This window comes from Eulemur rufifrons, chromosome 28 (genome assembly GCF_041146395.1).
Source record: "Eulemur rufifrons isolate Redbay chromosome 28, OSU_ERuf_1, whole genome shotgun sequence".
NCBI classification, from domain to species: domain Eukaryota; kingdom Metazoa; phylum Chordata; class Mammalia; order Primates; family Lemuridae; genus Eulemur; species Eulemur rufifrons.
Window position 1 is genome coordinate 57,914,836 of NC_091010.1, and position 26,605 is coordinate 57,941,440.

At 44.9% G+C, this 26,605-nt stretch overlaps 1 protein-coding gene across 4 annotated transcripts in view; it reads right to left on the reverse strand.

The window, feature by feature from the left end:
• ABLIM1 (actin binding LIM protein 1) overlaps nucleotides 1-26,605 on the reverse strand; it is a 208,899-nt gene that overhangs the window by 77,957 nt on the left and 104,337 nt on the right. For all 4 annotated transcript variants that reach the window (XM_069460730.1, XM_069460728.1, XM_069460729.1 and 1 more), the window contains exons 5-6: nucleotides 17,212-17,338; nucleotides 15,775-15,868 (exon numbers count right to left, since the gene is read on the reverse strand). In XM_069460730.1, coding sequence (XP_069316831.1) covers nucleotides 15,775-15,868; nucleotides 17,212-17,338 — 221 coding nt within the window. The remainder of the gene's footprint in view (nucleotides 1-15,774; nucleotides 15,869-17,211; nucleotides 17,339-26,605) is intronic.

Sequence of the window (26,605 nt, forward strand, 5' to 3'; positions counted from 1 at the left end):
TTGTCTGTGAATTTGGAAATAGGTGGTGACTATTCTATGGCAATGACAAAAGGACAAGGTCCTATTCCTAAAATTCAGAACAGTTTGAGACCCACTGGTACGGAGGAGGAAAAGAAAAAAGAAATAAAGGAATTCACTCCCAGATTCCAGAAGAAAAAATCAAATAGGTGTGCCCAGGTTTACTCAAAGCCCACATATCATAAAACCTGTATTTACAAAAAGGATAAGGTATGGTTAATTATTCGCTTTATAAAATGGGTCACTCTGAGTTTCTTAAAAAAACAAAACAAAACAAAACAAAAAACTATATTCTCAGGATGCCCTTAAGATAGGATTCAATTTAAAGAAGTTTGATTTCTATATAACCAAAGCACTGTATAAAACACTTATAGGGGCCCAGAAGGGAAAAAGAAGAATGTATATCTAGAATAGTCCTTGAATCTGCACCCCACCCCAAGATGTGATTTCAAACAAAAACAAAAACAAAATAAAAAGCAAAATGGTCAGGCCAAAATATTTGTCCTGTCACTGTTCCTTGGCCTCCTCAGCCATACCGCCCTTGGATCTGAGTCCCCCTCACAGCTCTCCTCATTTGTGACTGTAGGCCCCAAAGTGGCTTCTCCTTAGCAGTGGTTTTCACTCCTTAGGAGCGATTTGCTGCTTGGGAACATCAGGTAATGTCTGGAGACATTTTTGGTTGTCATAGCTGAGGAGGGAGTGCTATTGTCATCTGGTGGGTAGAGACCAAGGATGCTGCTAAATACCCCATCAGACAGTCCCCAAGACAAAGAATGATCCCATCGGAAACAGTGCTGAGGTTGATAAGCCCTGGTCTACAGGAGACAAAATCGTGATCACGCCTCCTCCCCCGCCCCGAGGCAGGGTGCAAATATCAAGTAGTTCTAACTCTTCTGTCCTTTTAGATGAGTTATTATTGAGTTGGAGGGAAAACCTGCAGACCTCTGTTGTCCTTATAATACTATTCCCTGAGCCTGCTGGAGAAGCCCCAATGCAAGAGTTAGGATCACCAACACATGAAAATGCCTGAGCAACTCACTTGAAAACATTGGGTCAAAACATTTATTCAAAGTGTTATAAGGAGAGACTTGGCAAGGTCCCACACTTAGTCTGAAAAGCCTGCTCAAAAGTAATTTATACCAATGAGCCGTGGCAAATTCACCTATTCTATAAGTACATCGTGACTCAACAAGCCTTTTGATCCATTACAGAACAGCAACAATTATATTTTAATTAGTTATTTTTCACTTACTTGTCAGAACCTGCTTGGGTAATCTAAATAACTTCACATCCTCTAAACATTCCTAGTGAGACTGTCTCAGAGAAAACAGGCTCAATTTTCTTTTAAATCTCCAATCTCAGTTAAGTGACAGATGAGGCTGCTATAGCAACCACATTCCTGCTGGGTTTTGGCCAAACGCACTTCCCTCCCCCCCACCTTTCCAAAATCATAAATCTATTTCTTTCAGGTGAGATAATTTTCTTGTCTCATTTCTTCTTTAGTGCTAACATAGCACACTTTAAAACTTTTTTTCTAAAAAAGGAAACAAAAAAATTTCAGAGCATGGTTTGATTTAACAACTAGGTTTTTAGGAAAACTATTTTCATCATAAGGGCCAGAATCTCTAGATTTCTTTCATTGAATGCCCAGAGGTGGTAACAGAGGCCAAGCTCTTTCAACCTATAGCTGCAACAAGATACGAATAATACCCAAACATTTGGCTTTCTCACTTTCATTCATAGTGAACTTCTTAAAGAAATAAAAGTCATATATTTACAGTAACAGATAAATCTACTCAATCCCCCATGCCTCTTCACCACCAAATCGTCCAAACATGACTCTAAAGTCCTTTTGTCTCAAATGTACATTTCACAAGGCTCTATCAACCACAGACAACGTAAAACAAACCCAAAGTCTGGAAACCACACTCTTTCAATCCGTGGGGGTAGTAGCCTGAAAAAACACAAACCTTGTTTAAAAAGTTAATGAGCTACATCTCTCAGTAAAATAACCTGCCTTTCCTACTCCTCATTCTAGTCCTCTGTCAATGAACAAAAAAGCTCCCCAGTTCATTTTGTGCCATCAGGAAAACAAAAAGTTTACATAAAACGTACTTGAGGGCAACGCAAGTGGCCCCTGTGGCTAGCATCCAGAGACGGCATCTGGAGGACCCAACGGCCTCCGACCTCACCGAGGAAGCCGGAAATTTCACATCTGCCTCCCAAAGCAAAGGACGCCTTGTGCAATACCTGCTTTACCTTATGCCAGGGCTCCTTTTCTTCCGATTCTGTTCCTGAGCTGTGCTGGGCAGAGAGCTCCTCTGGGCTTCACGTTCAGAAGGCAGCCAAGAGGCTTTGCAGACGCCAGACCTCAGCCCGACAGGCCAGGCCGGGGGCTCCTGCTGCACAGCAGGCTCCTCTCTGCAGCGAGGCGAAGGCTCCGTGCGTCTCTCTAGAGACACACTCCGGAAACCGGCCGTGCGAGGCAGGCAGGCTTGCTCCCGCACGCCTCCTCTCCTCCTTTACTTACTAGTTAAACACACCAGCCACCACAATGGGCCAGTCCATGTTTCCCAAAAAGGAGGGGGGTAGATTTCCTTTTTCTTTTTTTAAATGCAGGTGGGAAAAGTACTATATTTTTCTTCACATTCACTCTCATTTGTCTGCATCCTAAAACTGACACTAATTGTCCCGGAGGCAGAGGCTTGCATTGTAACCAGATTCTTACGCTTTTTAAGTTTGTTTCTTGGATTGGAGATGATGGAAAGGTGTAGGGCTGAGCGCAGCTATCAAACAGCCGGCAGCCTCCTCCCCCCACAGCCACTGCTTTTGAGGTACAGGTCACGGCAGCCCTTATGTCAAAATGTAGTAAAACTGAGTTCAACTTTTCGTTTCAACTTGCTACTTCAGATTTTCCATGTGACTCTGCAGTATGGTTCGAGGGGAATGTGGCTTTTAAAAAAGGATTTTGCTTATCGAGCTTCCTTGATTCCTATTTTTGGTACATTTCGTATTGTGTTTTTATTGCAGAAAAAATTGTTGGTTACTACTCTGTTTCAGGCACTTTACACACATGACCTCATTTTCAACTAAACCGTCCCTGCAGAGATCTCAGATGAGCTGGTGACAGACGGGGGAGCCACGGGCTCTTCGTGCATGTGACAGGAGCCAGAAGTCTAATACGGTGATAACGCAGCCCCCTTTATGCACCTTTCCTAGGACTTGGGCAAGATTCGGTAACAACTCTTGTCATTTTTAACAAGACCAAGACTGATTCAGGACAATTTTCATGGAGATTATTTGCCCATAAAGATCAGCTAATAAAAAGACCGTTTTATATATGTGTGGAATCTCTCTAAGCTGGTTTGAAGCAATTCCAAACATTATTGAGGAAATGTAAGGATTTTGGCAACAAAGCTGTGCTTCTAAAATGAAGAGGAAGCTACTAGATTGCATGTTATAATAGTTACAGGGGTGTTAACTAAATTTCTAGTGCATTTTCCTTCTGAAGAGTCAAAAGCCTTGATGTGTCCTCACCACACCCTTGTAGGGTCAAATTCTCAAAGTGGCATCTGTGGGCCTCCCTGCACCAGTATCACCCAGAGCGGGGTGGCATGTCACCATGCAGATTCCCAGGCCCGACCCCCCTGAATCAGAATCTCTGGGGTTAGACTTAAAAATCCACATTTAAAAAAAAAACGTGAATAATTTTATTTTTATTGTGGTAAGAACATGACACGAGATCTATTCTCCTAAATTTTTAAGTGTTTAGTACAATATTGTTAACTCAAGACACCAGGTTGTACAGGGAAGCCATACTTTAAACAAGATATCCAGGTGGATCCTATGCACAGGGAACTTAGAACCCCAGTCTTGCATGGTAAGACCTTGGGGGTCACAGTACCTTTTACCTCTGTAACCTCAGCATACCTCACATTTGGGACATTGGCAGGCAGTCCAATGTTTGTCAGACGAGTGAAAGAGTCCCTCTTTCCAAAGGAAAACAAGGAAACTTACTGGGGCTCCCAGCCACATGGCTGGAAGTGACTTGGTCATTAGAATTGGGCTCACCGCCCACCAGTCTTCATCCTCTTTCTGCTCTCCTATATTTGGGGTGTCAGTTCCTCTCTTGGATTTTATTTATTTAACCATCTCTATGTCTTCCAGGATGGGGAGAAAGAGGATGGGGCATCTTCTAATTTACCAAGCAAATTGCCAGATTTGTGAGTTTTCAGATGAAAAGGGGCAAGAACCACCACCATGTGGGGTCCAGAGGTTTACGTCACCTGCCTGGCTGGGCAGCCTTCAGAGAGCAACCTGAGTTGCCTTTCCAGCCAGATGCCTTCTGTGCACACGCGTGCATGTGCTTTGGGGAAAGAAAGTGAAGAGCAAATAATCAAAGGGTGGGCACAGGGATCTGTGTGAGATGATGGAAATGTTCTAACATTGGAGTGTGATGATGGTTGCACAACTCTGTAAATTTACTGAAGATCATTGAATCATACACTTGACATGGGTTAATTTTATGCTATGTAAATAAAGCCTCAAGGAAGCTGCTACTAACACAGGGGTAACTGGCTAACTTCAGTTCTGAAGGGACCCAGTGCTATGGCTAAGAGTCAAGGAGCTGACAGAGAAGCCACTCTGTCACAATCCATAGACACTAAGCGACCTCTTCTTCATCATCCTAAATATTGACGAAGGGCCCTGTCTGGGCAAATGTGCCAGGCATTATACAGAACAGTTAAACAGGCAGCACTAACCCTCTAGTTTATACTTAAACAGATTATGTTCGGGTGAATTCAATAAGAGAAACATTAACAGAGAGAAAAAAGGCACCTGAGCATTTAACTTCACATGTGAGTGAAAGGAATAGTATTTAGTAGAGTGGTGAAGAATTTAGGCCTAAAGAGTATATGAAATCTTTAATGTTTTTGGTTAAAGGCCATGCCAAAAATTCATAATGGGAAAAATAATCATTCATCAACACTTTTTTTTTTTTTTTTTACCAGGCTGCTAGTTGCTTGGTAAAAAGTAATAGAAAATACTTGGTGAAACAATGGTAGATTGAATTTATGGTCACAAATGCACGTGAATATCTAACGTTAAATGATTTAAGAAATTTTCAGACCAAAGCATCAACATTCCAATTACCTTGTGCATATGAAATAATCACATATCAGTAGCTCCAAGAGTAAACAGAGGGGGAGGGGTGAGCCTGACTCCTTCATTCAAACAGGAAGTTGTGAGCTCATTCAAAATATTGGGCTTTTACAAAATCTGTTTGTTTATAAATGAAGGAAATGGCAAAAATATTTTTTGAGGTCTGGAATGTCAGGCACTGTCTCAGATGATTCTGTTACATGGTTCAGTCCTGTCAGAGGTAAGTGTTTCTACCTGCATTTTACAGCTTCAGATGCTCAGGCACACTCAGCTCTACATGTGAAATCCTGGTGTCTGGCCTATGGGTTCCTTCCTCTAACACTCTTTTCTCCCTCCGACCTTACACCCATTAAGGCCACATCAAGCTCCAAAATCCCAGGTTCTATCCCTGTTTCCAAGATAGCTGCAGCTTTTCATTTTGCTATAGAGCCATAGAAATAGTTTATAAACATTTGCAAGGCCACTTCCAAGTTTCCTTTTGGGCTAGGAATTACTGTACCAGTTCATTTCCCCCGGGCTGGATGGGCACCAGCCCTAACCTCACTCCACTTGACCAGCTGGCAAACTATAAGCAAGTCCATCTGCTGGAATTGGCACAACAGCCTCCACAAGGCCAGGAGCCAGGAGGTCCAGGAGGTGAGCACATTCGGGTGTAAAACAGAGGAGGAGGAAGCCTATTTGTAGTAGCAAGGGTATCACGGCAGCATCAGTGTCTGCGTCCAAAGGGACCAAGTGCTCCCATTTCCCCTGGAGCGTCTGTCATCTCCTGTGCCCTGTGGAAAGTTTCACGTCCTTAACCCAGGAATGCTGTGCCCACAACAGAAACTGTCCTGGTGACCTTTGGATGGTGCTATTTTTCAACACATACTCCCAAGTTTAACACTCATGGAAACGGGCTAAGTGGACAAAAGCACAAGACAGGGCTGAGGTGGCTTGAGACACCACCTTTGGCGTGAATTATCACACGCCCGGAAGTGAGAGAAGACTGCTGGAGGCCCCAAGGGTAGTCACAAAGCCCAGCACAACCCAGAATCCAGGGGACAGGCTGGCTCTGGGTATAGGCACACACGTGTCTGTATCTCCAGCCACCATCAGCCAGCTAAGCAGATCCAAGTGGGTTAGTAGAAATGATCTTTCTAATGGAGAATGCATCTTGGTGAGCCCTGAAAATTCAGTTTACCTCATAATTAAACTAAAATATTAGTCTGTAAAGGAAAAAATATATAAATTTGTTTTAAAATTCACAACCTATTGATTTGGAGCAGAAAATGACATATTATTATAAGCTGTAATTAAATAGTAAAATCAAATCACATGTCCAAAATCAAAGAAACAAAGTAGAAAAAAAGTAACCGAAGACTTCAGTAACGATAGCAAATGAAGACAAATTTCTCACTTTCAACTGCCCATTCTTCAAGAAGCAAAGCAGACTTTTGATAATCAACAAGAATCTCTCCTAAACTTGGGGCATTTACCGGATAAGCCTATTACCTGGCCTCATATTGCTGTGGGTCCTGAGTTGTCTCTGCGGAGTGAGATACACTGCCAAAGACCAAACTCGTTTTCTGCTCCACCAAGAGAAGGTCATGAACATTACCTTGAAATCTGCTGAAGATCACTTCTGTAGGGGTAGGTGGGCACCTTGGGCTCAATCACTAGAAGAAGGGGCATACCCACCTCCCTATGTCTATAGCTGTAAAAGAAGGAGACAGAGCTGGGGGTGGGAGGAGGGAGGGAAGAGCAGGGAGGTAAAAGCAGGAAGGGAAGGAGTTGGTGCCCTGGGTCCCCGAGACAGCAGACACAAGAGCCCTTCCGATGCCCAGGATGTGTTGGGTTCTGGAGAGGAGAAAGGACAACTTGAGCTATCATTGCTTTGGTGCCCAGAACAGTGGCCAGACTTGGAGATCCAGCCCTTCACTGTGCTCGGCGGTAACTTGTCCAGGCAGGCTGTCTCCCTGCTGTTGGACCCCAGCCGTTTCTCAAGTTCAATACCACCTCTGAGAACCTCTCCCTGGACTCTGAAGATGCTGCAACAGCCCGGCACACTCATGGTCCCTGGGGGCTTCTGGGACACTCCAGGTGGTGGTTTTCAACTTGGACACCCTCTTTTAGAAATTCATCCCTTATCTGTCCTAAATCGTCCATTTTCCTTTGTGGTCCCCAATATTGGGTTGAGAGCATGTGCTCCAATAATTCATGTTGATTTTCAACTTGCTGGGTCCGTCATTCCCCAGAGCACACATTTCAGCAATGAGCTAAACTCTCTGAAGTTAAATAACACTGAAAAAACATGCTTTAAATTTGAGATAAGTAGAAATTCTTTTCAAACTGTCATTTCCAGATAAGAAAGCCCTTCCATTTGTGCTGACCGGAAATAGGATGATTTTTTTTTTTCCCCATAAATATCAAATTTTTACTGCATGTGAACTCAGTCTTCTGGTACGTTGGCAATACATTTCCTCCTATATTCTCTTAATGTAAGAGAAAGTGGGTAAGTTTGGGTGAATGAGATGATTTTCCTGAAATTATTTAGTGTACTATGCCCTACTGGATTGATTTCCAACCTGTTAACAATGAAAGGGACAAAATATTAGCACCGTGTTGTTCTTCTCAAATAAGATGTTGCTACCAACACATCGCAAACCATATGCTGAATTTAAATTTGAGTTCACTTTCCGGCACTGGAAAGATTTCACATTCATCAAGCCACACTCTATGATCTAGGGGACTGTTCTATGTAATGGCAACCTGTGGCCATGCAAGACAACAAACGTTTAAATGCCCACAAAGGGAAAGAACCTAGCAGAGAATCTTGCAATAAGACATTTATTGACTTGAATGCCCATTTGTACAGAGAGGTAGGGGTGTATGTGTATGTGAAATTGAAATATAAATCACATAGCATAAAATTCACCCTCTTAAAGTATATGATTCAGTAGTTTTTAGTATACTCAGAATTGTGCAGCCATCACTGCTAATTCTAGAACATTTTCTTTACCCCCAAAAGAAAGCCCATACCTACCCATTAGCAGTCAGTTACCATTTCCTCTTCCCCCAGCCCCTGGCAACCACTAATCTACTTTCTATCTCTATAGATTTGCCTATTCTAGACATTTCTTACAAATGAAATCATATGACATGTGGTTTTTGGGACTAGCTTCTTTCACTTAGCACACTGTGTTCAAGGTTCATCCATCAGAACTTCATTCCTTTTTTACAGCTGAGTAATATTCCATTTTATAGATCTACCTCCTCTCCCTTAACTCATATTTAAAATGAAGCCATTTCTCCAGTTTACTGTCAAGTAATGGTTTGACAATAGGAAAGGTGACCATTGTCTCTATATTGATCCTGTTTCACAGGACCTTCCTGACTATCCAGTGATCTGCGGAGGGTCCTAGACGAGAGCTGAAGAAAATGCGCTCTGCAACCTGAAATGGCATCATCCATCTGCAATATTCTCCCGGGGTGGAGCCAGATGCCCTGGTGGAGCCCATAGCTGGTTAGAGGAGGCGAGACACCATGACGTGTGACTCCACAGAAATAAAATAACAGACTCTACGAGCAAGATCACTGATTTTCAGTGACATTTTACACTGGTAAAAAGTAAACCAACCATGTGCCAAATCTTTATTGTTGTGAGAACAGGTATAACAGGGCCACTAATGAGCTAGGATTTCTCTATTCTACCAGGAATGGTAAATTTTGGTTCTTCAACAAGTTATATTGAGAGGCAAATTATTTTCTGCAGTGATTATTGTTAGATAATAAAGCACATGCATGTGCGCATGTTCTCTCTCTCTCTCTCTGTCCCTATCTTCTGAGACCTATTTTCTAATTGTGGTTCTGTTGCACTAATTAGCTCCGAGTCTTGAGTGCTCAGTAGCCTCGTCTGTAAATGGAGGCCACTAGTAACTGTCGTGACCACCTTGTAGGCCTGTTGTGAGAATTAACTATTTATGAGATCACTTGCAAATGCTACGAAGTCAGGATATTGTGGTAGTTCACTGTCCACTGGGACATAGACCATCTCACCCAATACTATTAGGATAACTTGATTCTCTTCCTTTCCATGATCCTCAAAAGCATTTGGGTCCACAATTAATTGGAAGAAAGCATGAATTCCTCCGAGCACAGTGAGGATGAGAAGATGCAGTTAATTTTCTGCATGGACATAGGTTACTACTCTTGCTCTGCATGCATGTGGTATACACAAAACAAGAAAGGGGGAGTTGGCATTTCAGCTTGTCTTATGCAAATTATATTTTCAATGGTGACAAAAAGATTATTTGTTATGCAAGCAACATGGGATAACCTATGTTTCTTTCACTAGATAATAGGTCAGCCCAGAACAGGACCTACTCACTGCTTATGGCTATTGCAACATAACATACTCAAAATCCCTACACCAAAAGGAAGGAAGGGGATAAGAGACTCCAATTTATGACGTCAATTAGCCTCACAAGAACATCATTAACATTTGTTCCTTGGCTTTGCGAAAAAGCAGTTTTTTAAAGAACAAAGCAAAACAAAGCCACCAATTTTTAATCCCTCAGAGAATCAAGGAAAAGGATTTTGCTCAATCCCATTGTGATTCCATTTCCCACACGCTGGGAGTTCAGCAGGAGGGGGTCTAAAAGCAAATCTCCATCCTGTCCTGTCGTCCATCCCTTCCAAGGTAGCAGGACACAGCCGCCCTCACAGGCATGAATGGAAAGGCACGGCAGCGCCCAGAGGACTAGCCTGGGCTTCCTCTGAGGGTCTTTCTTACATCGTGGGGTATATAGACTTTCACAGACACTGTTGCACGTTCCTCCCCAGAAAGCAGAAGTGGCACAGTCAATACCACGTCACATAAGGACAGGTGCCACCAGCCCTTCTGGAAAGACCAGATGTGCCCAGGCCAGTTGATTGTCTGGGTGCAGTGACATAGGAAGACAGAACAAGAAAGCCTGAGACCTGACAAGAAAAGCAGGGCCCGCCCTAGCCCTCTGCAGTGTTGCACAAATCAGATGCTCCGCTGAGGGGATGCCCCAGCGCGCAGTCCAGCAGGTGCCAGGCACTGCACCCGAAGGGGACAGGTGACAGCGCTTGTCTTGAGTGAACAAACAATGGTGTGCTCAGTAGCACGGGCAGCCCCTGAGGGGACAGGAATTGTGCAAGAGAGCAGAAAGGCGGAGAGAAAGTCAAACCCACCCTTAGTCTGCCCACAGAATAGCCCCGCAGGGTAAGGGGCCAGGGGACAAACCTCTTCCTTTACCCTCAAGACTTCTGTTTTCAGTTTGACACATTTGCTTTTTTTTTTCCTTCCTGTGCTGCCTTCATTTTGGAACTACTTTGTTGCGGTTGATAACAAACACTATTTTGTTGCTGCTTCTTTCCTCATGAAGCAGCAGGTAACAATCTGTACCCAGGAAAGGAAGTTTGCTGGAAGAAGAACTCTCCTGGGGACACCCACCAAAGACAGGAGGCAATTCATAGCAAAAGGATGCCCCCGCCACCGCACCAACTGACATCCGTGACCTAAGCCTAAAGTCTCTTGTAGCTTCCTGTTATCATCTGCTGCTAGAGCAGAAGGGAGGGGGGAGGAGGAGGAGGAGGAGGAGAGAAGGAAGGGAGAGGAAGGTTGCTTCAGAGAAGAGCTTAGAGCAGGGATGGAGATAGCAAACTCGAGTATCTCCCGCTAATTTGCCCCTGGACTTCTTAATTAGGAGGCTGGTTGTAAATATCTTCAGCACTCTCTTGCATTTCTAGGTTAATTAGCAGCAGCTTTTAAAGATGTGCCATTTATAGCAAGATCTCCCTAAAAAGAGAATCTTGCTGTTGAAAACAAAACTGAAAGCAAGTGATGGTAAATAAAGCTACAGTGTGAGTGTTTGCTCCGTGCTGAGTGTCACATGCCAGTTTCCAGAAAACATCTCCAGAAAAATGAACTGCTAGCTCTAAGCCCTTAGATCCAGGACATGAGAATTGCAGAACTCAGATCCTTAGAGCCAAAGAGACTCTAGGGGTCCAGCAGCCCAAGTCGTGGATTTATATTTTTAGTGCTTGTACTTAAAGGGAAACTGAGACTCAAAGGAGTTGTGAGACTTGCCCAAGGTCACCCAGCTGGTGAGTTCTAAGAGCAGATGCAGATTCCCCATCACCTGGAGCCTTTTCCATCAAGCCACCCGGGTCCCTTCCCCCTGCCCACCTTCAAGCCAACATGATGCGCAGGGTTTACAAACTATTACGGAATGACAGAGAGAGAGAACTCAGGAGCCGGTGGACCTTTGGAGGTCACATGCCAGTCCCTTTCCCTGGGACATGAAGCCAGTCGTAAGGGGCCTGCACCACTGCCCCAAAGTTACTCAGGAATCAGTGACACAGCCGGGCCTGGAGCTTCTCTTTTTGATCTTCACCCTGCAATCTTTCTCGTTCTGGGCTCTGGTGCATCTCAGGCATTAGAGACCCTCCAATGCTCATGACTATTAGATTAAAGCCACGCCAGGGCTGCAGTTCTCACAGGGGTGATACTTGTATAACTTCCCCGGTTTACTGGAACAGGTTGAATGGGGAACCCCTCCTCCCCAAAGGACACATCCACATCAAATCTCTGGAACCTGTGAATACTAACTTATTTGGGGAAAGGGTCTTTGCAGCTGTAATTAAGCTAAGGATCCTGAGATGAGGAGATCATCCAGCATTATGTGGGTGGACCCTAAATCCAATGCCGTGTGTCCTTATAAGAACAAGGAAGAGGGAAGTTTCACAGAGAGAAGGGGGGTGACACAGAGAAGGCGGCTGCATGAAGATGAAGGCAGAAATTGGGGTGATGCTGCCACAAGCCAAGGAATGCCAGGAGCCTCCAGGAGCTGGAAGAGGCAAGGACAGACACCTGCCCCCGCTAGAGCCTTCAGAGACAGCATGGTCCTCCCACATCTTGATTTGAGACGTCTAGCCTGCAGTACTTAGAATAAATTTCTAGTCTAGCCTGCAGTACTTAGAATAAATTTCTGCTGTTTTAAGCTACTTACACTGCCATAACAGCAGACACAGACAACTAATACAGTTATGCTCTCTGTGGATGAAGTATTTTTAAAAAGAAATCCACACAAACTCAAGGTTCACAGTATTTACAACAAATCTACCATCACAGTGTTTCACCAGCAACAAGGTTCGAGAATGACAGACAGGCAGAGGCAGGAGTGTGTGGAGGCCAGTGCTGCTTTACCTTGGTAACCGAGCCAGACTGACTCACAAGCTGTCACGTGTCAGCGTGATAACCCTGCAGGACGTTTTTCTAGCTCGCACACCCATCCGAGGGGGACAGCACACCTGCTGGGTGGACCTGAATCTGAGGCTGGACCGTGGTGCAAATGACTCCCAGACGTCCCAACTCCGGAGGCGTTGCAGGGAAGGTCTCCAAGTCCTAAACCTCACAGAACGGCCTCCACTGAGACCTGAAGCCAATTTAGGAAGAGGCCTTTGTGGCCGCAGTGAACACTGTACTACTTGGGACTCGAGGGAACAGAGTAAGCAGATGTTTCTTCAAAATGGCATGTTCTTGGATCTAGCTTTAGATATTCCTTCCGCAGCTGTTGAACTGTCTGAAGGCAAACAACACGCATGTGCGTGCACACCCCCCCCCCCAGCCCTTCTGCCTCCCCAGCTCTTTCTGGGGAACACAGCTCCACGTGTGGACCCAGGAGACAGCTGCCTCCGTCTGTGCCTTCTGCAAACACGGCTGCCTCAGATGTGGGCAGTATCCTCCCGCCTCTCTTCCTAGGGCTGAACATCTGGGAAACGGCCCTGCTGTTCTACTGTTTTAAAGTGAAATTTCCCAATTGCTCCTAACTCACCAGGTTTATTTCAATCCTACAAAGGCGATCAAACTTGGGAAGCCCAAGGGAAATGCCGCTGGGCCCCACTCCGGGCACCACCTGGGGAGGGAGGGGGCGGATTCAGGACACAGGCGGGGAGGCACCACGCACAGACTTTGAGTGCTGTGATGTGACTGCTCGCACTTCAAGCTGCCCTTTGCGCGAGTCACGGCCATCTTCTGCGATAGCTTTCCTGGGGATGTGCTTCTCCCCGAGCCAAAACCTAGTTCTGAAGTGTCCTTGGGCCAACAATGAAAGCTTTATTGGAAAGGCTATGCGAGAACTCCTTCTACCCTGTGTGTGTGGAGGGTGAAGGTCCATTTCGTTTTTTAAAAGCTGATTATTATTTTTAGAGACAGAGTCTTGCTATGTTGCTCAGGCTGGCCCTGAACTCCTAGGCTCAAATGATCCTTCAGCCTCAGCTTCCCCAGTAGCTGGGACCGCAGGTACCAGCACACCTGGCTTGGGGGGGGGGGTCCATTTCTCAGGTCCCAGTCCAGATAGCACCGTGAACACTTTGTACCTAGATGTCCACAGCAGCCTGCTAACTGGAATCCTTGTCTCCACCTTCACCCCTTTCCCAGACTTTTTTTTTTTTTTAATTTGAAGTGAAATTCAGATACTATGAAATTAACTATTTTTTTGTTTTTGTTTTTGAGACAGGTTTTTGCTTTGTTACCCAGGCTGGAGTGCAGTGGCATCATCACAACTCACTGTAGCCTCAATTTCTGGAATCAGGCAATCTTCCTGCCTCAGCCTCCTGAATAGCTTGGACTACAGGCACGCATCACCACACCTGGCTAACTTTTAACTTTTTTTGTAGAGATGGGGGTCTCGCTGTGCTGCCCAGGCTGGTCTTAAACTCCTGGCCTCAAGCCATCCTCCTGCCTCAGCCTCCCAGAGTGCTAGGATTACAGGCGTGGGCCAAAATTAACCATTTCAAAATGAACAATTCGGTGGCACCCAGTACATTCATCCACAGTGCTGTGCAACCAACTCCTCTACCTAACACCAAACATTTTCATCACCCCAAAAGGAAACCCCATACCCATTAAGCAGTTCCTCCCTATTTTCCCTCTCCCCACCCCCAGCCCTTGGCAACCATTGATCTGCTTTCTGTCTCTATGGATTTACCTATTTTGGATATTGTATATAAATAGAATCATACAATCTGTGGCCTTTTGTGACTGGCTTCTTTTACTCAGCACGTTTTCAAGGCTCACCCATGTTGTAGCAGGCATCACTGCCTCGTTTAAGGCTGAACAATACCCCATTGTAGGAATGCGCCACGCTTTGTTTATACATTCATCTGATGATGCACATCCGGGTTGTCTCCACCTCTTGGCTGATGTGAACAGTGCTATGACCAGGTGTGTACTAGATTTGAGAACACCCATCATTCTTTACACAGCAATCTGATCCAGCTACAGTCACTTCAGTGACTTCCCACCACTCTTCAGGTAGAGCCCAAGCTGCTGAATGGGACCCCTGAGGCGCTGGCACTGGGCCCTCCGCACTCCTCCAGCATCATCCCTCACACCTGCTTCTGCCCGACTCGCAGCCTGTTTCTTGTGTGTGCCATGCTTGCCTCGCCTCTGAGCCTCTGCAGGTGCTGCTCCCTCTTCGCAGAACCCTCTTCCTCTGGCTAAGAGGCACCCACATTTGACAACAGCCATGCCCTTGTCTCCCAAATGCAATGAGCTACGCTAGGACCCAGCACAAGCCAAGGTCAGCCCCTGTGTGTCATGGGAAGAGCTTGCGGTGGGTCTCGGAAGGCAACGCGGGACCTTTGCCGTGGAATCCAGGGAGAGCGAGGGCAGCCCAGAAACACCACGGGGGCCCTTGGCTTTAAGTCTGTGTCTCAGAAACATGCCCTGCTGGACTCAGTGCCCTGGTGCCTGATGAAGCAAGGTGACAGGTGGCAGGGCCAGGTGGTCGTCCCCTCAGCTACAGGGCTCCCAGGACACCTCCCCCACCCTGGCGGGTGGGACATGAATGAGGCAGTCTTTGTTTTTCCATTAGACCTGGTTGACACCCCACAGGCCTGTGAGAAGCCGGTCAGTGGCTCCCTGTGAACCCTGGCCCCAGGATTCCTGACGGCCTCTCCTTGCCCCAGAGGAATGGGCTCAGCCCAGAGGCTGAGAAAGCAGGAACAGAGCTTTCCGTCTCTGCTTGAGGCAGCCGCACCTGAACTTGACAGGCTCTGCCCCAGCCACACGGTGCTGGGGTCCCACGGGATGTGGTTTTTGAAAGGTGGGGCAGTCTACACCTCCCCTTTCACCCACACTTCCTTTCTTCCCTTCCATTCTGAGCCTCTGTTCCCTGAGTCTGCACACATATGCACATATGTACACATGTATGTATACACACAAACACACACGGCTCTAACACCCTCGTTTCCTCTGTTCTAACTTCTAAAAATAAAAATGATCTAATACAACCTTTCCTTCTGCATAATTCCCAGTAGAACCTTTATAACATTTATTTTTCCCCTTCAAATTCTCCATCATTGCAATCTCCACATGAGCATTTGGCAGAAACTGCCCTTGAGGACAGTGCCCCACGTTCATTCTCAAAGACAATCAACTGCAACTACTTTTTTCCTCCATGTGTAAAAAAAAAAAAAAAAAAAGATGGCGAGGATGGAAAAGAGGCGCTCCCTGGTGTTTCTGAGGGCCTCCGAGTCGGTGGCGGTGGCGGTGGCTGTGAGGGGCGCCCGTCTGTCACTTACCTCCAGGACCTTCCCTGTGATGAACTGCTGGCACGCTTCACATTTCACCCCAAAGAGGCACTGGTAGTCCTTTTCACAGTACGGGGCGCCATCCCTGCAAGACAAAGCGCGGTCAGCTCCGAGGACGCAGCCGAGGGCTGGAGAAGACCCAACCACGCTTCTCTGCGCGCTTTTCCACCGAACAGTAGCGGGACCTACTTACCCCACCCGCATGCACACGCCTGGCGGCCTGGCCGGACACGATCAGAACCACAAACAGACCGATCCAGAGAGAGCCACACAGAAAGGACAGCCAAGGATGACCCCTGCTGCTTCCTTGATTGTCTCAGAACCAACCAGCAAAATCCCACCATCATTCTGTTTCTCCACCGGCCCAGATCGGCTTCAGAGGTGGGCTCAGAGTCCATCTACCCCTGAGCGGCTGCACGCGGGGCCAGAGCCTCCCCGCAGCCTCGAGAAACCACCTCCTCAGCTCTCAGGAGGCCTCGAGGCCCAGGGCCTTCCCCTCCACTCGGGCAACCTCCTCCATTTATCTCAAAGCACAGTAAAGATGTCACTTTCTGTGTGTTACTGCACAGAACAGTTACAAAGCTCCACCCTAGACAGCCAGGTTACCTATGGACGCACAGCTTTCAACGTTCGTGTGAAAGCTGGGCCTTCCTCTTCCTCCTTCGGCTGCCCATCACGGCCACCTGAGGAGCGTCTCCTTCTAACACAGGTGTTTCAGCTGGACCCTGGACCCGTGGAATTAGATTTCTAGCAGATGGGGCCCAAACTACGTTTTTTTCTTTCATTATATTTTTAATTAAATTAATTAGGTTTTTTTTTTGAATAGGTGATTTCACATGGTTGGAGAAATGTTTTAAAAGCATAAAGAAGGTATATGGTGGAAAATTCTCCCTCATTGCCGGGCTACAGTTTTCTTTAACTTCACTTTCTTCCTTAACTCTAGCTGCTGTACATCGTTATGGAACATGAGTCCACTCCCTGGCAGGCTGTTGTGTGCCCTAGTGGGCTCACTGCCTAGGCCTTGTGTGTTTTTTGGCTGGGGTCGGGGTGTCTGCAAACATGCTCGAGCCCTGGAAGGAGGAGAAAGGTTTACTAGCTCCACACAGGAAAAAAAAAAAATGACAAAAGGAAAATCATTAAATGCTTACTTGGTTACAACATACAGTGTAACACTGACAGCCTCATTAACTGTTAAACTAGGCAATGATTAATAACTCATTAAGTTTATAGTAGCCAAATCATGGCAAAAGCAGAAGAATAAAATTCTTTTCAAAAGTTTTATAGCACAAAGTTCACACTGATTGCAGAACGTGAATGTATTTGAGCACATGTGACGGGGTGGGTGAGCCCTGGCAGCAGGACCTCCAGACGGCCCACAGTGGCCCCACGCCCGCTCACAGGGTCCTCGAGCCTTTGGCCCAGCCTTACTTGCTGATGTACTCCCCGGTGAGGACCTTTCCGCAGGACTTGCATTTAAAGCACCCCAAGTGCCACTGTTTATCCAGCGCCAGCAGTGCCTGCCCATTCTTGATGTCTCTTCCGCAGCCGGCACAATCTGCAAGAGAACAGCAGCCCGCAGTTACTGCACGTTTGCTTTGCTAACAAGCACGCAAGCCAGCTCGACCCCACCGTGCGCCCACCACACACGCAGGCAGGATTCGGTCAGGCACTCTTTCCTTCTGTTAGATCCTTCCTGGTGAAGTCTTGCAAGCCATATCCTCACACAGCATGGAAGCTTGATGAACCACAGTGGATCTAAGGGGACAGGTGTCTTTCACCTGTTTAGTTCCTTAGGGGTTACTTAACACATTGACTGCCACACTAGAGAAAAAATTTTTTCCCTGGGGCCATGGCGTTTTATTAAAACAAAACGATCCTTTCTAATTTGTTATTGTTTTCTGTGCATGAGTTACATGCAACGCAATCCACGGTTTCAGAATTAAATTGTCACGATTAATTATAACAATAAGAACATCAACAAGTAAGAATTTCATGAACCAACTGCAGGGTTTTGCTTCACGAGGCCCCCGGGGTTAAAACTAGCCCGAGTAAATACAACTCACATGGCAGTCAATGTGTTAAGCACCCGCTGAGCTGCTCAGGTGGCCCAGATGATATTTAATCAGAGTGTCTTGGCTGGGATTTTAAGAAAGTGCCCGTAGACCTTTATTGAAGGCACGTGAACAGCTAAGCGCCTCATGCTGGGTGCCTCGCTTCATGCTGTATATGTGATTCCTGGAACATTCTCCTTAAACCTCAGTTTTGTAAACAGGCCTCTACTTCCTTATCAACCTAAACCAGGCTCTCAAAAATTTGTGATCATCTATTAAATGGCTCTTAATTTCTTAGCTGTAAATTCTCCTTGGCAGGCTCCTGAAAGGAAGAAAAAAGTGAAAGTATTTCTTCATGGTAAAGACTGTGCTGCCTGGACCCGAAACCCAGCTCAACTCCCTGCTGGCTGGCTCTGTGACCAGGGCAAGTGACTCCCTTTCTAAGCCTTGCTTTCCTCAAAGGAAAGTGGGGACATTATTGGCACCTGTCTCTAGCCTCTGAGGAAGATTCAGTAAAATAATAGCTTTAGCACAGTGGATGGCACATCAGAAGTGACTCTTATAAACATTTGCTATTGTCATAATTGCCATTATTATCCTGATTAACGACCACTTCATTGTGTTAAGGAAGTTGAGTATTTAAAAGAACCCAGAAGAATGTAAAATGGTGCAGCCTTTTTGGAAAACAACATCTACAAACATTCAAAATCAATATACTGGAGAAAATGAAAGCAAACATTGCGGGCAGGTTGGCCACGATGTCCCAGCTGATCACAGGAAACACTCACAGAAGAAAGCACTGTCTAGGCAAGGCCAGTCTGGCCAGGTTTGGAACAAGACAGACAAGGCTGCTCGGAACACAAAGTGATAAGACACCCCCCTCTTCTGACCACCTCTGTGACTGCTGCTCCTTTGCTAATGACACTTTTAGCCCAACTTTAATTCTCTCTCCTCCTAGAAAAACTTAACAGATCTCAAAACCAACCTGCTCCTGCTTCGTGCTTGTTTTTGTAGAGATGGGGTCTCGGTGTATTGCCCTGGCTGGTCTTGAACTCCTGACCTCAAGCAATCCCGCCACCTTGGCCTTCCAAAGTGCTGGGATTATAGGCGTGAGTCACCGAGCCCCACCACTCTTACTTTTTGACAACACCTAACCTAGAACTGCTTCTGCTCCCTTGAATACTCCCTAAAGTTACCCAGAACAAAGCCATATCCTAAAAAAACCCCAAAAACAAAAAAACAAAACCTCCTCCAAACTGCCCTCCAGAGCAGCTAGTTAAGTAAACTTGACTTTTTTTTTTTTTTTTTAATTAGAGGTGTGTTTCTGGTGATCTTGATCAGTGGTGTTAACATACCTTGAGAACCAGCAATTTCATGTTTAAGATTTTATTCTACAAATACACTTGCAAAATAGTATGTGTGTGCCCTGCAGCATGTTTCTAACAACAAAAACTGATAATAGCCTATAAGGATATCCATGAAGGGCTAAATTACAGTATAGTCAATGGAATACTTTGTGCTGTTAAAAAGAATGAGGTGGATTTGTGGGCTGACATGGAAAGATGTCCAAAATAGATCAAGTAAAAAAAAAAAAAAAAAAAACAAGCTGTAGAACAGTAGGCATAGCATAAGCTCATTCACAGAAAAGCAGTAAAGAAAACGGTGTGTGCGCTCTATTCCCAGAATAGAATATTTCTGGGGAAAACATAAAAAATTCTTAAGAAACTTCCCTCTGTAGAGGAGAATTTTACTTTTTACTTTACATTCTCTGCATTGTTTAAATTTTTTAAACCATGAGAACTTTTTAAAAATTTAGTAAATAAGTACTTATGAAGTTAAAAATATAAGTTCTGAATATTGATGATTAGAATTTCTTAATCTAATACACATCTGAGGGTATAATAGATGGTCACAAAATATTAAGCATTTTTAAAAAAAAATCTGGGGTGCATAGGCATTCCAATATCTCACCAAAAATTTTATAAACGGAATATCACATCTGGTAGTTTACTATAAAGATAAAAACAGAAGGCCATGATATTTGTTTAAAAATATAATTTTAAATGGTAGGAACGAAGTATGGATTTAGGAAAATTGACAGTTTTTTTCAAAACTGATTATTTTCTTTATTTGTCTTATTACAGAATTCCCACTAGGTGGCAGCAAAGATCTAAATAATAAGGAAGATGCTGGGTAAGAATTTCTTAAAGCAGAAAACAAACTTTAGCGAAGACTGTGGGGCTCAGCGAGGTTGGCAGAGGTGCTGGAGGTCCCCCTGCTGCACCAGCAGTGAGGTCCGGGGACACGGAGGGTGTGGAGAAGGTAAGAGTTTAGTTTTAGGAAGACTTGGGCAAGTTACGCTCTCTGAACCCTCATTTTTTTCATCTGTGAAATGCTGATAATATTAATAAAGGCCACTTTTTAGGTTGCTATAAGGAAGAAAAGAGATCGTGCATTGTAAAGCGCTTTGCACAACACTTACAATGCTTGGTACGTGTCAGCCACTTGGTAGGCTCCCCTTTTACTTGGTTAGAGCAGAGCTGGGACAAGGAACCAGGTTTCTGGACTCTAAGTCTTGCTCCCTTTATAGGAACCTCATTGCCCAGATAATCCCAGAGCTATGAAAGCGGCGAAGGCACAGTTTGAGAACAAAGACCGCTGTGATCGTTCTGCCCTGAGTGTTTCTAGGAACCAGGGGCCACGTGAGGGCTCTGTACACATGGCAGCATCCAGTCCTCACAATCCTGCAAAGTCCCCTGACCCCACCGGTGGGGTCTCTGTCACCCAGATCCTCTGTGCCCCGCACCGTGCCTCCTGGAGGGCGGCCATTCTGTAACTCACTTTGATAATGTTCTTTAGAGCAACATTCCCTGAATGCTGAATGCCAGCTGGTAACACTGGGCTGAAAGCAGAGGTGGAGCAAAGCCTCCTTCACCCCAAACCTTAAGACACAAATCAGGCAAATCAACAGAGCCTGCCTCCTCGATAAGAGAACGCCAGCCCACGTCAGTGTTCCACCCAGGGTGTTCTGCGGCATTTCCCAGAGGCTCCCTCTCCTCTCTGGACAGAGCCATGGTCTTCGCTGGAACTTGACATCGCGCTGGGGAAAGTGGAAAAGATGCAAAGGCAAAAGATTCGTGCGGGATGGCTCACTGCTTCCACGCTCCCTCTAGCTAAGCTCTTTAATAAAGAACAAACTGTCCTACTCTCTATCTTCATGTTTTTCAGCTGTTGAGAAAATTGTTTCCACATCACTGAAGCAGCTGCTGATAAATATAGAAAGCTGGTGATTGGCACTGGAATTAGTGCTGAAGTCAGAAATAGGTGAATATGGAGGAGCATCAAGGAAATAAAACACGCCAGCAACTCGCCAGTGTTCTACCAAGGGAAAACCATGACCACATGTTGGAGAGGGGGTGGGGAGAAAAAAAATCCACCCCTAAACACTTTGCCTCAAGCCCTTTAGTCTTAGCACTAAGAGTCAAGGAAAAGCAGGGATTTGGCTACTCCTGTCCAAGTTGAACTAGTAATCCATGTACTCACCTGGTTCCATATTTATATCATTTTGTTCAAAGGCAATAAATGTCCTTAACACTAGGATCCTGCTTGTTTCCCTATATCATTTTTTTTGGCATAGGGCCATGGATACCTGGGGCTGCAAAAGTTGAAGCAGTGGACATCGGCTCTCGGGAAGGAGATCGGTGCTCTGGAGCTATGAGAGATGTCATTACTTATGCTCCTGCCATCCCAGACCCTGTGTTCTCCTTGAGAACTATTTCTGTCTTCCTGGAATTTCCCACTTGCGAAGAGTGAGGGCCAAATGTCTTACTGTGCAGAGAAGCTGAGCACATGGAGCCACAGGAAAGAGGACTGCGTGGCAGCTACATTCCCACTCTCCCCAACCACCCCAGGCCTGCAGGTTCGGACGTGCCCAAAGCCACTCATGAAGGTGGCAACTGCATTAAACGCAGCAGGATCAAAAGATCATTTCCAGGATCAAAGCTTCCAGAATATGGAATGGGACACTTTTCCTGGTGTCTCAGAATTGTTGGGTAAGGCCTCAGAGCTGAGAACAATGGTGATAAGTATTCCATCCTTTTAATAGACTATTAACTAGAGGACTTTATCCTGGCCAGGACTTCAGTGAAGGAGCTTCAAGAAAAAAACAAATTTAAGTTCCAGGGTTTGGCTAACTTGAGGTCCTGAGTTTAATGTCATCTTGTCATTCAGTTGTTCCTATAAGACACGGATGTCCCAATCTTGTGTAATAAAAGGGTGGAGGCAGAATGTGAGAGAATACTTACTCTACTTAGAGAGAAAGAAGGGACACAGGAGAAAGGTGACCAGAACATGGATCAGATTCTGCTGGGTTAGCAAGCTGCCTTCGACACAAGCATCCAACACGTGTCAGATCAGGCCCTGACACACGATTCCTCCACAGGAATAACTGTTTGGAGGTGCACGGTGACGGCCTGCTTTATACAAGACAAATAGTTCCAATTGCTAGGGTTCCCACCCCCCCATAGGTCTAAGTGTCAGTTGCCACCTGTTCTCATGCTTGAGATGACCACATGCATCCAGGTAGTAGCCTGGCCTTTGCAGGCCCTTGAGTTTACAACACATGAATTAAAAACCCAGACTTTCTTTATGTTATTTTTCATAAGAGTTGGTCTATAGTTTTAACATCTCTAAGGTGTAACAGATTTGGGGTATTTGAAAACCTTTCCTTGACCCCAAAAAAGCCCCATCATTAGTGGTGATAAGAATGTTGGTCTAGCAAGTGGATATTGTTGAATGTTGACCTTCATCTTCATCCAGGCTGTTCAATGTTGCCAGGTCCCAAATAAGACACCTAGGAGCTGACAAATATTGACTGGCCACAGTCCATGCTTTTTATTTACACCAAGTCCCTGAAATGAGTCCATAACTTTCTTTTTTTAAGCATGTCATGGTTGTAGGGGTAACATAAGAAAGGACAGAGTACAAAACAGAATGGGAAACTGCAAATTTGTTAGGCTAAGCACTATTCAAGAATTAGTTTTTAAAACTACTTTTTAACTTTTGAAATTCTATGCTGCCATTAGCCAGCAAAGCAACGTGAGGTCGGAAGATATACACCAGGTGGGGGAGTCAGAGCTGCCACGTAGACGCAGTGTATTTCCACTCTGTGAGATGGGGCCCTCAATGCTATAAATATTTTACATCTTAGATTCACTAAAAATGACCCAGAATGAAGTTCAAAGACTTATGTGGTGCCTGGGTATATAACCTTGAACTAGACGGATGCCCCTGCTTAGGTCAGTGGCTCACTTTGCTGTCTTGATGGCCACAGTGGAAACATCGTAAGCCAGAGCAGCCTCTGACGTGCTATTTTAAGTGAAAGTTGTCTTTGGAAAACAATACTGCACAACAAACAAGTTTTCACAGGCCATAATAGCAACAGGTTGTCGGCCTTCGTCAGGAAAGCAGAAGGCGGGTCAGGCAGCAGCCGTATTCTAAGTCCTCTATAACCTAATACTTGGCAACAAATCCTATCTTCCCTCTGTTTTAAGTACATATCATATATAATTGCAGAGTTTTAATTACTTTGGTCATAATGTTCATAAATAGAGACTATTTACACATTTGAACTTCCAATTCTTTCATTTCAGTTTTTGTTCTTCATAATGTCCTTCTTTCTGCTTTAGATTTATTGTGATTATTTTTCTAATTTTTTTATTTGTGCAATTTTACAGGATACATGAGAAATTTGTTACATGTACATACTGCACAGTGATCAAGGCAGGGTATTTGGGGACCCCATCACCTGATTATAACACACTTTTTGAAGCATAGTCATCCTACTCTGCTACCAAACATTGAATTTATTCCTTTTATCTTACTGTACGTTTGTACCTACCTCTCTTCACCTCCCCCTGCGCCCCCCCACCTCGGCCCCCAGTCTCTGTTATCTATTTTTCCACTCGCTCCCTCCAAGTGTCAAACTTCCCATTCTAATCCCTGAACCTGCGCCCGCCCGTAGAATTCTGTTAGGAACATTTGGGTTCTCAAGGTCAAGAAGCCATCGCCTTTAGCTAGCAGTGGGTGTGTCTTCTTTCCCCTGTATTCACGACCAGGATGTGAACAGGAAATTAAAAGGAGTCAGATTGTTTGTCTTTCCTCTCCATTAATTAAGAATTTATTAAGCAGGAGTCCCATGGCTAGAGCTGCTACGCATGACAGTGTGCAGCAACGGTAGTCTGGGGTGGACTTAATTCCGGCCCAGATCCGTACCCCAGAAGCATCAGAATTGAGAGTCTGAGAGTTTCTGCTAATTATGGGTGGAGGAGAGCCCTGAACGGCCCCTACCCTGCCACTGCACTCGGGACTCTGACTGATTCTGGAGCAATAGAGAGAAGGGGTAGAAAAAGAGGAGGACCAAAGAGTGGGAGAGGGAACAAACGAGAGGAAGAGAGGCCCCCAGATGAACTCTGCCACCTGCAGCCACCTGAGGCCTTTCAGCGGTGCCCACGCCACAGCCTGACATGCCACGGACACTAGTGGGCACCAGCCCAGTAATTTCTGGGAGAGGTTCAGAAAACTGGCAGTCACTGCTTTTGAGATTTGGGATAGTCCTCAGCAAATCTCTTTTAAAATTGTGCCAAGACCCAAAAGAATTGAAAACAAGTACTCAGACAAATATTTGTAAATGCATGCTCGCTGTAGCATTATTCACAATAGCCAAAGATGGAAATGACCTAAATGTCCATTGACAGATGAATAGAGAAACAAAATGTCATATTGCCATATAATGTACTATAATTCATTCATAAAAAGAAATGAAGTACACTAAATCTTCATTTAACATCATCGATAGCTTCTTGGAAACTTAAGTGAAATGACATATAACAAGCCAATATTTTTTCTCATCAATGTTCTAATGAGACAACATTGAAGGAAACATTATTCAAGGACTTGCTGCACATCGTTTCACTTAAAGTTACATTTTCAAGAACCAATTGATGATGTTGAGTGAGGGCTTCTTGTACAGTCACGCACTGCATAATGACGTTTCAGTTGGTGGTGGGCCACATATATCATGGTGATCCCATAAGATTATAACGGAGCTGAAACATTCCTGTCACCTAGTGGCATCGCTGTTATAACGCTGTAGTGCAACTCATTATTTACATATGCTTAGATACACAAATACCAATGTGCTATAAGCCTGCAGTATTCAGTACAGTAATGTGCTGTAGAGGTTTGCAGCCTAGGGCAACAGGCTGTACCATATAGCCTGGGTTTGTAGTAGGCTATACCATCCAGGTCTGTGTGAGTTCGCTCTGTCATGTTCAAGCAATGATGAAATTGTCTACCCTCAGAATGTATCCCTGTAGTTAAGCAGTGCATGCCTATACCAATGAATGCTACAACCTGGATGAAACTTGAAAATATTAAAATAAATGAATGAAGCCAGACACAAAAGGCTATATAATGTATGATGCCATTTATATAAAACATTCAGAACAGGTAAATCCACACAGACAGAAAGCAGATTGGTAGTTGCCAGGGGTTAGGAGAAGTGGGGAATGGAGAATAACTGCTTAATGGGTGCAGGGTTTTCTTTTCGGGGTGATGAAAATGTTTTGGAACTAGATAGAGGTGGTGGTTGTACGACACCGTGAATGCACTAAAGGCCACAGAGATGTTTACTTTAAAATGGTTAATTTAAGGCCAGGCAAGGTGGCTCACGCCTGTAATCTTAGCACTCTGGGAGGACAAGGCAGGAGGATCACTTGAGGTCAGGAGTTCTCGAACAACCTGAGCAAGAGTGAGACCCCATCTCTACTAAAAATAGAAAAAGTCTAGCCAGGCGCACTGGCACATGCCTGTAGTCCCAGCTACTCAGGAGGCTGAGGCAGGAGGATTGCTTGGGCTCAGGAGTTTTGGGTTGCAGTGAGCTATGATGACCCCACTGCACTCTAGCTGGGCTGACAAGAGCAAGACTCTGTGTCTCAAAAAAAAAAAAAAAAAAAAAAAAAAAAAAGGTTAATTTTATGCTATGTGAATTTAACGTCAATTAAGAAAAAAATTGTACCCAGAAAGTTTGTTTTTGAGCTGACTTCCCTAATTCAGTTGTAAACTTTAACCTGGTGAAGACTTTCATGATCAATCTTTAACTGGCTGTGTTCACCTAGCACAGCGGGGCTCTTGCCAAAGAGGAAATCATATTTGAGTTCTACGTCAGCTTCTCAGATTCAGTCCTCATTAGCAAACACCAGCGCGTTTGCCCTGCCCCAAAGACAGGAAAAAGAAAAGAAGGGGTAGAATGTCAGTTTTAGTACTTCCACCATGTGACCAGTCACTTAATACACACACAGCTGAAGGTCACAGCAAGGGCAGGCTGCAGTGAGACTTCAGTCTGGAATGGGCCTTTTATTATTTTAGTTTTAATATACTCTGGTTTTAAATAGATAAAAATACATGGTGAAAACAATTTTTTTTCATACAGTAAAAGTCATTTTCCTTCTTTCCCTGTCTTTTAGCCACTCAGCCCCCTCCTCTCCCTACCTGGAGGCAACTACTAATAGCAATTTCTCGAACATCCTTCCAGGGCCGATCTGTATGACTATACAACTGCAGGTATATAGAGCAGTCCTTTTGAACAGCTAACTTTTTACTTTTACTTAAAAACTAAAATTAAACTGGGAAATGACTGCTGTTTCAACCATTAAAATAAAATTCCAGCTAATTTGATAAGCTGTTAGAAGGTGTGGGCCCTATTACATAAG